This window comes from Catharus ustulatus, chromosome 1, assembly GCF_009819885.2.
Source record: "Catharus ustulatus isolate bCatUst1 chromosome 1, bCatUst1.pri.v2, whole genome shotgun sequence".
Lineage (NCBI taxonomy): Eukaryota > Metazoa > Chordata > Aves > Passeriformes > Turdidae > Catharus > Catharus ustulatus.
This window is the reverse complement of record NC_046221.1, coordinates 47,741,503-47,755,573: the sequence shown is the minus strand read 5'-3', so window position 1 is coordinate 47,755,573 and position 14,071 is coordinate 47,741,503. Positions and strand designations below refer to the sequence as shown.

The 14,071-nt window shown below is 37.8% G+C and overlaps 1 protein-coding gene across 1 annotated transcript; it reads right to left on the bottom strand.

Moving 5' to 3' along the window:
- Positions 1-23: 23 nt before the first annotated feature.
- LOC116992732 lies at positions 24-12,735 on the bottom strand. The gene is made up of 5 exons (XM_033052674.2): positions 12,249-12,735; positions 9,659-11,558; positions 8,573-8,698; positions 6,612-6,737; positions 24-5,337 (listed from the first exon to the last, which is right to left on the bottom strand). The coding sequence occupies exons 1-5, from the start codon at positions 12,399-12,401 to the stop codon at positions 5,330-5,332; spliced, it is 2,313 nt and encodes a 770-aa protein (XP_032908565.1). The 5' UTR covers positions 12,402-12,735; the 3' UTR covers positions 24-5,329.
- Between the last annotated feature and the right edge of the window lie 1,336 nt (positions 12,736-14,071).

The following is a 14,071-nucleotide window of genomic DNA, read 5'->3' as shown; positions in this document are numbered from 1 at the left end:
CATAAAAGTGGGAGCCAAGTGTAATGATGTTACATATTCAGCTTAACTGTAAAGAGATAGTGGGTTTAGTTACTTTAAAAGGGGGCTTTCACATAAGAAATTAAAATATTAATTTCTGCATATTCTTCAGTATCAGTTGTTTTGATAGAAGTTGAGGGAGGTTTCCTTTTTAAAAGGCTTGGGGTTAATAAATTCACACTTACTTTTTATGTTTACTCAATTTGATGTGGTAACAATTTATACAAACAAAATAACAAAGGTAACAAAAATATAAATGTGTAAGGCTTTCAAAATAGTATTCAAACTATATGCATGAAGCCACAGAGCAATAGTAAAGAACTTGTAAGCAGGAAGAAGAGAAAGTTTTGTACTTAATAGACCTTACATACTGACCTCACTTTTCTTTTAAAATAATCTTGACTCAACCAGAAAGATGGAGATAGCTATAAACAGTATCTCTTTGATACCTCAAGGTACATTAGTACAGAGCTGTGACTTGAGGAGCTAGATGATGGATACTGGTACTGTGCAAAAGGAAAGAGAAAACTAGATGTGCTTTGAAAGAACTTCTATAGAATTTAGTCTCTGTAGGTATGGAAAGATTGAAAGAAAAAACTCCACATGATAAAGCTCTAATACAGGAGCGTGAACATTAACAGTGAAGTCAAGGAACCATGGACTAAAATACATCTAAGATTTTTTTTATTTTCTTCAGACCTTTGGAAGAGAGGATGAGAGAAAGTATGAATTAAAATTTTTTTCTTCTCTCCTAGATGTCTAAGAGTGATTTAGTAAAATAACCCCCCATTCCTTGCTAGTCATTCACAATATGTTTTGAGGAAAACAAGATAAGCAAGGCCTACGTATGTAAAGTTTCTGTATCATATTCCTAGAGCTTGAAGGTGGAGTTGGATTTTCACTTGTATTTAGCAGATCTCCCTGTGATGGGACTTACTAGTGACTTGTGGTAGTTCCCTCTATCAGCAGCCTCATCAAATTCTAAGACCCTTGTTCTTTCACCAGAAGATTTAACAGCTGAAATAGCATGGGGAGATCTCTAATGGACTGATTCTCTTAGTCAGGTTGGACAGGGCTCTGAGCAACCTGGGTCTAGTGGGAGGTGCCCTGGGTGTGGCAGGGGTTGAAACTAGATGATCCTTACAGCCCCTTCCAGCTCAAACCATTCTAGGATTCTTGTGTTGCCACACTTGATGCTGAGATTAATGCATTTATTGATTATTGAACAGATGCTGGAAGCACGATACTCACCAGATGCATTCCAAGAGAAACTCTTACTTAGGCTTGTCTAGAGCAGGGCTAGCTGAAGGTCTATTCAGTTACTTTAGCTTTTGTCATTTAAGATTTTCTGAAGCTTAGGTTAATGAAAACAATTCAATTTTTCCTTTGCAATCCCTTTCCGTGTTAATGGAACTCTCTTTGTATCTATCAGGGTTTATTATTTCAACAATTAAGAAAAATAAATTAGGAGACGATTTCTAATTTATATCAAATCTAATTTAAATGCTGGAGATGCCAAATCACTTTTCTATGCCTGACTAAAGGTGCGTTATATCAGTATCTTTCCAATCATGGTTAATAGAAGATGTCTCCACAGCAGAACACGTGCAAACTCTCTATTATTTCTGTTACTTCACTGACATGCTCTCTCAGCCTCTACTGCTGAGAGGGACCTGTGGTGCAGGTACTTAGAATCACGGGTTAGATTTCAGTATTTAGTGGCCTTGGATATGTATTTTCTTCTATATCAATCACTGGTTATAAACCTTGCCATTTTCCTCAGCAATAAATTCTTCATTATTAGTTAATTAATCTGTAGCAATTGGCTTTCACACTGCTTTGTATTAGTTTAATTTCACACACCTTTAATCTTACACTGGAAGGTATGTGAATAACTGATTCATGTTTTTTCTCCCTATATTATTTCCAGTTTTATAAGCCTCTATCATATTGCATGTAGGTCTTTACTGCAACTCATAAAAGTAGCATTTCAAAACTTAAGTTTCAATAGACTAAGAGTTCTAGCAACACTTTTAACAGCCAGGGCTAGAGTGCTGAGAAGCATGATTCACATCATCATTTGGCATTTTAAACAGTGCCAAAGCTGTCATTTAAGATAAGCCCTTTAAAAATATGTGGATTAGAGATAAATACCAACACCCCTTTAGATTAATGAAAAACAGTTCTATGTAGAAGTAAACCCAGAAAGCAGGATAGAAAGTTATAGTCTTGAATAATTGACTAGCCCTAGTTTTTAAATCATAACCATTTAATGTTTTTGTTTAAAGAACATTCTTTCTGGCCTTCTTTATAGACACAGATTTCCATTTAAATATTCTGTTAAAACCCAAAGTGATAGGTAACAGCGTAGTTGTATAGTCCCATGAAACTAAAGAAGTATAAAATGCAGCTAAAACAAACCTCAAAGGCAATACAGCTTTCCACATCCTTTTATCTTAATACTCTGCCACCATTTTTTGTCAGAAGTGTAGTTCAGGTAAAATACTGATATTTTTCTTATTTCTTTGGCCATTCAATCAGCGGGGGTGTTATAGACTTTTTGAGTGAGACAGCCAGTGGTAGCAAGTCAGGGGAAGCTAAGGACTCTAAAAAAGAATGCATTTGGTTTTCCTTGGTATGCCTTCAGTGTTACAGTTACAAGCTTTTGGGGTTTGGGTTTTGTTTGCCATTGGCTCCGATCTTCCTTTGTTTGATTTAATAGAAAGACCTGTAGTTAATATTTTCCAGTATAAGGTAGAACATCAGGCATTATAAAAGGAAAAAAAAAATTATGCCATTCAGGTGCTACCAAACTGAAAATTAAAATACAGAATTTATACCTGGCAAGCCAACAGAACCCACAGCTCCACTTCAGTAGTTACACCACACCCACTGTGCAACAGAAGTTTCAGTTAGCTGCAAATAATGATTTAGAAATCCTGAGCCACAGACAGTAAGTCTGTCCAAACAGTTGTCTCAGTATGGCAATTCCAGAGGCCTCTAAGGTTTGTTGCTGGTGTGCCAAGCAGCAAATAAATTCTTCAGCTGCCTTTTAGGAGATGCTGCAGGAAGCGTGTGAAAACTTCCAAGGCAATGCAATAATGCGACAGTTACAAGTTTGCAGTACTGCCAGCTCTGCAGTGAGTCACTGGGCAGTTAGTCTGGCTGCAGTGACAAAGGGAACAAAAGTTGACACGTATGTGCATCTGCAAGACTAAGTATTACTGTGCCTTAGTTACCTGGCTGAATAAAAAGGACCTAGGCTTGAACTCATAGCCTTTTAAATGCAGTCTGTACTCCACAGCCTTTGTGAAGTATGACCGTTTTACTGGAACATTAGATTCAGCTATAAGCCAGCTAAGATGTAATCCACAAAGCATCCATGCTGCTGAATGGAAAAAACCCTAAGTCTTCTGCTTGGCTTAAGATCACAGGACTAATAGAGTAGAATACACTGCACATAACTTTATCAAAGAATTGTTCTTGAACACTGGAGCATTCATGCCTACTGCTTGTAGGTGTTGGGCATAAGCACAAGATATAACCAGTTTAAAATAGCATTTTTTTTCAAATAGTGTAAACTCTCTTACTTGCTACTCCTTCACATCTTCTCAGGAGCATCCCCAGGCCCTGCATTGCTTCTTGCATCTGAGTATAAATCACACTGATTAGAGCAAGACCTGTGAAAGGATGACCAGCATGATCATTTGGAGTACCTGTCAAGTATTACCCAGTCTCAAAAGTAAGAATGTTATGTGATTGTGAGGTCATGAATATTCCCTTTACCAGATAAGAAGCAAAAGATACAGCTAAGGCTATCAGCAGAAATGGGTGTTAAAAGCATTCCATGCTTGAATGCCTTATTTTAGTCTTTGAGGTTCTGGTGCAGAGATTTTATGCAGCATCGAAGCCAAATAAGAATTTTTATTGCATTTATTTTCTTTCATTGCTTGAAGTAAAAAGGAATTGAAAGCATGTCACCACAATGGCTTCTTACCCCTAATAGCTTGTGGTAAAGGCTGTAGCTATAGCAGAGCTTTAACCTAACGGGTGGTATTAAAAATAATCAAGAGATAAGGATCAGTTGGGTAAGGAAACATCAGTATTCCTCACTAAGAGGGAAAACACCATAACTTCAGTTACAGATCAAACTAGTAATAGGTAGGCACAAAACCTGAACAAAACAGGAAATACTACTTTTATCCATGTAGGTTACTCTAGGGATAGAGTAAGAACATGGGAGAGGAGGCAAAAGGCCAAGTTCTGTCTATCCATTTACCCCACCCTTTTTTAAGGAAAGCCAGATATTCGTTTTGTTGGGGTTTTTTTTTCTGTTCCCCTATCTTTTTCACTGACACTATCACTTCATTTGGTAATCATTCAAGACCAGCAATATTTATTCTTCTCACACAGTGATAACTTTCATAGACATGGGGAAAAAATTACATATTTTTGAGCTATCCACCTCATCTAGATCACTCTGTCACCATTATTCATAAGACAGCTTAGCACAGACCTACTTTCATTATCTTAGTTCTATAAAGAGACTTCCAGGGACAGTTTTAACTGCAAGGCATAGAAGTCATCACTAAGAAGTCAGAAACAGGGCACACCTCTGAAAACTTTTGTTTTACCTTTCAGATGCACCTGTCCAGCTCAGGGTCTCCATAAAGGACTCAATCTCCAGACAAAAAGGGGTGGAGAGGGAAGCATCACATCAACTCAAAATGCTTTAATTTTAGTCCTCAGTCATGAGAGTAAGATCTGAGGAACTGCCTTGAAACTCTAGAACAGCACTTGACCTCATACAGCTGTAACTATATTCCTTCACATTTTCACAAAACCAAATCCAACTGATAGAAAATAGTATTGAACTTATGTTCATACCATATGACTATGAGATGACAGGGAGAGGCTTCACAATCCTGCACAGTTTAAGAATAGGGCAGCAATAGTTGTCATGCTGGAATAGCAGTTGTGCACATGCATGGCCACCTAAAGTTTTTTTGCTACTGTGTAAAGATGGAACACAAGAAGTCTAAGTGCAATTCTATGAAATTTATTATTTAAATAGTGGATGTGCTAGTTATAAAAAAGTGACTTTCATATTAAATACTTCATTCCATTTTAATTGTGTCCTCAGTCTTTACAGTATCACTTCTTGACCTTTTAGAGTGAGCAGCAACTTACAAAATGCACAAGGGAATAATGATCAAATCTTGGATATATATATAAAACAGATCTTTGGTATTTCCCCTCTCTTCTGCTTCAATATTTCCAATTATCTTTTCTTAGAGAGAGACTTCCTTGTTCAATGCCCTAAAAGTTAAAAAAAAAAAAAAGTATGTATATATTCCACATCCAAAGTATGTCAATTTGCTTCTAAAGAAAGACTAGATATCAGTGACTGCATCTTCCTGCTGTAGGTGCTGATGACTGACATTAGAAATATGTACTCAACTACCCAGCAAGTATAAAATGTGCATGAGTGGTGTTGGACTTTAGAATATCCTAGCATGATAGATAAGATCTACTGACCCTTTTAATTTTATAGCCTTTTCAGACTCTCACAAAAATGCACAAATATTTATTGCTGAACTTACTTCATTTTGATTTTTCCCTCCACTGTTTTTCCCTGTCTTCCTCCAAAATAGCCAGAAGTTCCTACTCCATAAAGTTGGAGATCTTAAGACTTATCTATGTGCATTTATGTTATATCAAATTACAAATCATTTAGGCTAAGACGGATGAGCAGTTAAATGAAAGCATATACTGCAAAGTGACATAAGGACCCAGGACAGCAGTCTGAAGAGCAACTAGACTGAAAATAAACAATAGATTTTGGTGTGGATTTCCTCCCTAATCCTTACATTAAACAAAGAAGGAACCTAACGTGGTCAAAGCTACACTGGCATTCACAGCAAGGTGATTACAGTAATTTCATGACTATAAGGCACACCGGATTACAAGGCGCATTCTGGGTGTCAGCAAGTTTCCAAACTTTTTCCATATATAAGGCACACCAGACTATAAGGCACACTTTTTTTTGCGGCGAGGATCCACGCATAACAAAGTAACGAATTAGTAATGGAATTGCGCGATTGCGGGGTTTACCGTCAGGTGCTCAATTTGCAAACATTTTTCACAGATTGGCGTAGCTTTTAAATGCAGCTCCAGGTGCCCTCCCTGTGCAGTGGGCCCCAGCACTCCAGCCCGCCCCCAGCACCAGTTGGCGCAGCTCTCACAGTTGGCACAGCTCGACTCATGCCGCAGCCACCATGCCTCATGGCTCGCATTTCCGGGTTGGCAAATTTCCGAACTTTGTCCATATATAAGGCGCACCAGATTATAAGGTGCACTTCCGTGTTTTGATCAAAATTTTAGTCAAAAAGGTGCACCTTATAGTCATGAAATTACTGCACGTGCTCAAAGTTTAGCTTGCTTCCCCCCACCACCTTGTCTGCATATGTAGCATTTGCTATTATTTCATAAACTGTCCAACATCCCTGCAGTTCAAACCAAGAAAGATTAGTCCCCAAGACAGAAAAAATGCTTGGAACAGTAATTTTCGTAGCTTGGCACTGTATACCAACCCTTGTGTACACTGTGTTTAGGCCACTCCCACATTTCTACTTCTTCCACTTCATGTCTCGTGTCTCTGCGTTTTGAGGGCGGCTTGCACATTCTTCTCTTCTTTGGTTTAACCAAAGGTGGGCACACTAAATAACAAGATACAAATGGTATTATTTCTCCAATTCATAGTCTCAGGCAAATTTAACCTTGATTTTCAGCAGCTGGTCTGTGGTGTTCATCTTTCTCCCTCCCTTTATTGTACCCATTTTAGTAGCAGATAAAATTCACACTACACATGTCAAGCACGCCTCACACATCCTGCAATATTTACTCAGTGTCTAGTCATAATTCTGGGTGCATTGTATTTTGGGTCATAATTGGATAGGTGTTAATGTGGTAGAAAAGGAACCTAGTGCATTGGATAATTCTGCTCTAGTTCACTTTTCAAGTGTTTTAAGACTAGTTGCTGCTGTCCAAGTGACCCCAATTCACCCACTGTGTTTTAAAAAACATCAGACCTGTGAACTTATGTACTACAAGAACACTGCTCAAATTTAGTGCATGATATTACTGCCAAAGCAATATATCTCATTTAGACAAACCTCCTTACTTGCACGGCACTTTAATTTGAAAAAGCAGATGCTAATATAGGCAAGATTTTCAAGAGGATGTAATTTTATAGCACTTCTGAACTACCCATGGTCACAAACAGCATTTCAGAAACCACCAGTTCCTGCTTCTTAACACTGAATGTGATGACTTCTTCAAACTACTTGGGCTGGAAAAAGGAAAAATAAGCAAGGAGTAAACCAAACATCCTTTGTTTGCTGCACCATCTATGAATTCAAAGATGTAGAAGAGATATGCTGAAAGTTAAAGGTAATCATTATTTTAGAGCTATTACCGTATCTCTATACATTGTTGTAGAGGAGCCAAGAACAATGCTGCTAAAGTAAAATGTTTTCAACTTTTATAGAACATGCTAGTTTTAAAAAAAACAAAACCCTACAACACTGAAGTCTGCAGATAGAAAGCCTCCAATGCAGAGGCAAATAATCCCAAACCACAAACAGGAATACTCAAGCCAGAGAGCAATGCAGAGAAAGAACTCTAAGGAATACACTGCCTATTGGGTTGTTGATATAGGAAAGCTGATTTATATTATCAGTGAACTGAAGAGAAGCAAATCAGTCAGTTCTGAAGATAGCCTCACATCCCATTATTTGATAGACTGATCCTGAGATACTTGAAACACATGTGCCAGGAGAGTGGCAATATCCATATTACAACAAATTCTGTAGCTGTTCCAACAGCTCAAATATCCTTGAAAAGTATCAAAACCAGATCTGAGCTCCAAGTAACCATTAACTATAAAGAAAAAAAGAAAAAATTCCACTTAATTAGCTAAGAAACTATCTTAACTTTTACTTTGTTAAAATAACTGATTTCTTCATATTTTTCTTAACTAGATCACAATGATCATTCTTTAGCAGTGTCAGGGCAACTGTTGATCCATGCTAGTTTTTATGAGCATTGCCATATGAAGCTACCACATAGAAATCCCTGTATGTTTTACTGATCAAAATTAGGAGCTACCACTGCATATGCCATCAAGAGTAGCATTATCTAGATAAAAAAATTAATATTACAGTTTATGGCAATAACTTTGCACAAAGAAAGGCTTTGCTTTGGCCCCATCAAAACATTTAATGCTTTGATTTCTTATAATACCTTTTAAAAATCCCCAGAAGTACCTTTGATGCACACTTATTACATTGTTTCTGTTTGAGAAGTCTATAAACATATCCGAAATATGTTGACTGACAAGCATTTAATCAATGTCAAGGAATATGATGAAAGCAAAAGTAACAAGGATTAGTTTTATTATTTTAGAATCTTATACAGCTATCACATGCTTGCTATTTGTACCATATACTTTTGAATGTCCCTTAAGAACAAAAACATACAGTGAGAGTTGTACCTTGTTCTTTGCTCTTTGCTGGAGGTGAAAAACTACCTTGTATTTGGCTGGCAAATCTGGGTTTAGCACCATTTCTAATCCAGTACTCTTCTGGTGGTATCCCCATGTTATCCCTTAACAGCCTTCCTGATGACAATTAAAAAAATAAAGTAAGTATTTAGTCTTGATAATGCTGGAGTACTGTTTGAAGCCAGAATGCAAAGCCAACTACTGGATCCAATTGTAGGAATCTGTTGAAATTTAAATAGTTTTCTGGAGACCACAATTAAAATTACAAATTACACATTAAGTCTAGATATTTTGAACAAAGAAAATAAAGTTTAGGAACACTAAGCCTGCTATTAGAAGTAAACCACCCTGTTTTAGTTGTTTTTCATGATACAAGGCTGTACTAAACATCAGCCACCTACTGGAAATGATCACATAACCAGTTGCAGACTGATACTCTCTTGCTCTCAGTTTAAATTAATCCAATTCTAAGAGTATTTACCTTTGATTAAATAAGATGTCCTTTTCCAGGTCAAATTAATACAGTTTCACACCAATTTCTCAAAAATACAGAACACTTTTTTGCTAAAAGAGAACAGCAGCTGCAATTTAAAAAAATTGTTTGACTCCTCTGCTGCAGGGAAGTTACACAGAACACATCCACCAGATTATAATAAACTTCTGTTTAATGCACCCACCATTAGTCGGTGATGGGAGAGTTAGACTGTATAAACTTAAATGCAGAGCTTCTAAGATATTAGGCATCAGTAAATATATAATACAAATTATCGTAAACATTACAAATTAATAAATTGCCACTGATGTCAGAGTTCAGTATAGCAAATCTAACACAAAGGAGAGTTTCTGCATTATTCTCTGCTAGTTATGAAAATGCAGAGTCTTTATGCAATAGGTAAAAAGTTGCAGCAAACTTCCTTTGCTTCAGAAAGTGTTCTGCAGGACTTCTGGCTCTTGGCCAAATTTGAAGCTACAACATGCTCTAATCTTCCCATTAGTTTAAGCTAAAATTTGAAACTGCAACTCAGTGTTCTTTGTGTATGCCACTAATCAGCACTTTATCCTTAGCAATTAGCTTACCTCCCAAGAATTTCCGTAGCATTCGCTGGTGCTCAAGTCCTTCTCTTCTTGTCTTAGGCCTCTTTCTTCGATAATACCCATAGTCACTGTATACAACTTCATCTTGTTCTCTCTTCTTTGGCTTGTAAACTACACCAGTATTTTCAACGACCCCACTCCTAGTTTCTATCTTATTCTGAGCAGGCCAGCTAATTAATTGTGCTGGTACAGCATTTGTAGGTGGTTTCCAAAGCACTCTCTGGCCAACTTGGTAGAGATTTCCTTTACTTGACATCAAGATGCCATATGGAGGGCCTTCTTGAAAGAAATACTCAATTTCATCCATGTCATCATCCTCTTCCTCCTCATACTCATCCTCTCCATCTTCACCTTCCTCTTCTCCCCTCACAGAATATTTTTCAGAGTCCTCAACTTCTGATAAACTCTTGGTTGCTTTTTTGTTGAGAGAGTCAATTTCTTTCCTACTAGAGGACCTAGAAAGGGCTCCTACCTTTCTACCTTTACTGAAAGCCTCTTTGATCTTTGTGTTTGAAGAGCTGACATCTTGATCATTCAAACTGTTCACCTGCTCCTTTCCTACCACTTCATCTTCATTAAGGGACCCACCACTTTTAATTTGCTTGTTCTCTAAACACTCTGTACTCTTCTGAAAAGTATGCATGCTCTTCTGAAGCATATAGTCAGGCACAAAATAAGACACTGAGGCATTATCAATTGATGAGCCTTCCTCTCCAGAGGACATGTCATCAGAAGACAGACTGATTGCACATTGGCACTTCCTTTCTGGCAAACAAACATTGTAGGTTGGGTCCATACTGTCCAAACAAGCCAGCCAGCTGCTAGAGGGAGCAAACTTCTCAATTGATTTGTCACTCCAGATATTTTTTTCTGTCTGACTTTCATTGGTTGCACTGTGGTTTAAATTCAGCTTTTTTTGCTGAAAGTCATTCATTACCTCCACATTAGATGGAAGCAGTCCTGCTTGTTGAATAAAGCTGGGCTCTTCTTGAGAAGTTTTTAATCGTGAAGACCTTTTAGTGCTAGACTTCTTAGTTATTACCACTGGTTGATCTACAGCAACAGATCTTGCCAACTCTGTGATTTGCACTGTCATGGTTTCCCCTGGAGGAGATTTTGCCAGCTTTTCTTCATCCAGTTTCACTTCATTATTTTGGACATGTCTCTCTTGCACAGTTTCAGCACCCTGTTTGGAGGTGACAACAACTTTTCTCTCATCTAAGGAAGCTCCCGGCAGTATATTCTCCCCTTCATGAGGGCCATATATCATACCTTCACATGAGTTAGCAGAAAATAAGTCATGTGGCACTATGTTCTCTGGAACCGGTTTACCACTTGCCACATCATACACTGGAATTGTTTCTTTAAAGGACTTCCACAGCTGAATAGCTGGAGAGCCGTTTCCATATTCTATCCTCACTTCTTCCTTCTTAAAGGCATAGCTTCCAGTAGGAAGATTTCTATGCTGTGTAGAGCTGGCAGGGTTCTTATTATGAAACTCTCTGTCTACCACAATAGAAGACCCACATGAATCTTGTTTCTCTGAAGTAGTTTCAGTCTCTGTACCTACACCAGGAGAAACACAGGCTATATTTCCTGCATCACAGCCTTTCATTTCTCTACAGATATCTTGCTGCCTTTTTTGCTTGCTTTCAGGCTGTCTAGGATCAGTCTGTGTTTCTTTCGTCTCCATTTTCTTCCCAGGGCTATTATGATGTCTAAATCTTGTTGCATGACAAAACATAGGGGAAGGTAAGGTAGCATTAAAATAAGGCCTTCTGTTAATTCTTGCATGCACTGGATGCTGTGGAACAAGAAATCCAGGGTACTCATGGAGTGCAACAGAATAAAATGGAAAACATGGATTTCCATTTTGGGAAGCCTAGACATTGGTGACAGAAAGAAAGACAAATATATCATCTTTCTGAAATAAGTCTACCTGAATGATTTGCTTACACAGACAGGGACAGCTACAGTATCAGACATACCAGTAAATAAAATACACCACCTTTCAAATTCTAGAAGCAAATCTGGTGCAGAAATTCTGAGAGTTCTTGTTATCTTAACATCTACATTTTAACCAGAGCTTGATTTCATCCTTCAGAAATCCAGCAAGTATTTTCCGTACATTTTTGGGTATTTCACAGACTATTGCTATAACATTGTCTTTGAAAAAAGACAGCTCCAGATAGAAGTTCACATAGGTATAACGCTTACAAGGTGTCGTTAACAATACTTTTCTTAAGCTTGTATTCATCCATACCATCATGTACACACATATGGAATTCATATATGCCGACACACGTAATTGCTAAGTATATTCTAGAGCTCCGGGTCAGAAGGATGACTATTATGTAGTATTTTGCTTAGCTTCCATTCTCCAGAAGCAGATGCTTTCTACCACACAAGCTACATATATAAGGCAGAATTATCATAGTGCTAGAGTTACCAAAAATCTGATTCATTAAGTATTAGTTAAACTCCAAGAGGCTCACTAACACAGATGCCAGAGAGTGGAGGAAAGAAGCAAATAACAAACTAAGCAAAGATCCCACAGAGAGCTGCTGTTTACCTTACCTGAAGGAGCTAAGCAATATGGGCTGTATGCATAACTGAAGTGCCATGGATTTGGATAAGGCTGTTGAGCTGATGGCTGAGCATAAAAAAAGGGTCTTGGGTGGCTTGTGGAATATGACCCACTTTCTGAAGTTGAGGCAGTATTCATTGTTCCTTAAACACTGAAAGAGAGAAGTTATCATTATCAACCACTTTTTAATTATTTTTATGTTCTGCCCAAATTCAGCATTCTTCTCCCTGCCCAAAAAAACCCTCATATTCTTCAAAAAGAAAGCTGCTATCTTCAAAACAGAAGGTAGAGAACTAACATTGTTATCAAGGTCAAATATTTCAGTTGGGCTTTGCTAAGCAAGCTTTTGTACTCAGCTCTCAATATTAGTCCTCCAAGGCAACCTTGTAACATGCTCTAAAGCCACAAAACTTCAGTAATCTTAGATACATTTATCTCTGTGAGTAGTATCCCAGCCAATTAAACAAAAAATCCTTCAGTGAAGTAGCCTTGAACAAAAGACTACACACACACAAAGAAAGGCGGGGGGGACCCAAGAAAAAACCCAAACTAAACAAGGCTTTACACAATCAGATATTTAATGCTTCATGAAGAAAACACTTCTTAATGTTAATGCATGTGTTGTTACACATTGCAAAAAGAAGTCCATTAATTCAGGATTTGTACTTTATACTATGCTTTAGAACGACAGCTAACTAACATAGTAAATCTAGTATTTCAGTGACATCCTGCTTCCTACACTTAAACCAAATGATAGGTAGTAAAAACAATGCCACCAAAATCCTTGTGTGCAACTTTACATTCAGAGCCATATAAAATTCACAAGACAGAACTTCTCCCACACTTAGATGTCTCTCCTCAGTTAACTAATACTTGCAAGCAATACAACACTATCACACATAGCTATAAGCTATATAGCTATATAGCTTATAATAAGTCAGAGAACACAGAAACTTAATACTTTAGAATACTCAAGTGCTTCAAAATTACAAAAAGCCAAAATATTTTGAGACCTGTTACAAACTACACAGTTCAGCCTAGAGTTTCAGAATACTTTAGGAGCATTGGAGTCATCTTCAGCTTCCATCTAGGGTGGCCCAAGCAGCTCTTGAAAGCACCAAAAAGCTTACAGACTCCCTCAGGGACAAAGAACTACTTTAACCTTTGAGAAGAAGAGTGGCGCAGAGAAGGGAAAAAAAATCCCACAAAGCCAAAACAAACCACCAAACAAAACCCCCTATAAGAACTAAGGTACTCCCACCCCTTCGAGCCCCAAAAACTCACATCCAATGCTGCTGCTGCTGTCTACAGCCCAGCAAAAAACTAACCAAGTCTCCTGCTCACCGTCTTTATGGCAGGCAGCTGCTACTTGTCCACTCCTCCTCCCACCTGAGGCTCATTTAACAGTGATGCAGGGAACGTTTTTCCATCGTTGTGTGGGAGGAAAATCAAAACTTAAGGATAGAAATAGTTGTAAAAGCCTTTTGCTGGTGAACAGAAAGTTGGCAGTCTCATCTTGCAGATTTTTAAGCTGCATCTCTAAGTAAATCTGGTATTTTCCTTTTTTTTTCTTGTTGTTTTTGTTTTTTGGGGTTTTTTTGGGGTGGGTTTTTTTTTTTTTTGGGAAAAAATTGGAAACATTACCAAGAATCTAGTTCAAACTGGAGTTAAAAACACTTTTTTCAGGAGAAAAAATTAGAAGACATAAGGCCAAGTTTATACTTATTTTCATGGTTTACCAGTTGTTCAGTACTGAGTAAAGGGAGCAGCAATGCTCTTCCATTGTAACATGACTGAGGGGGCCTGAG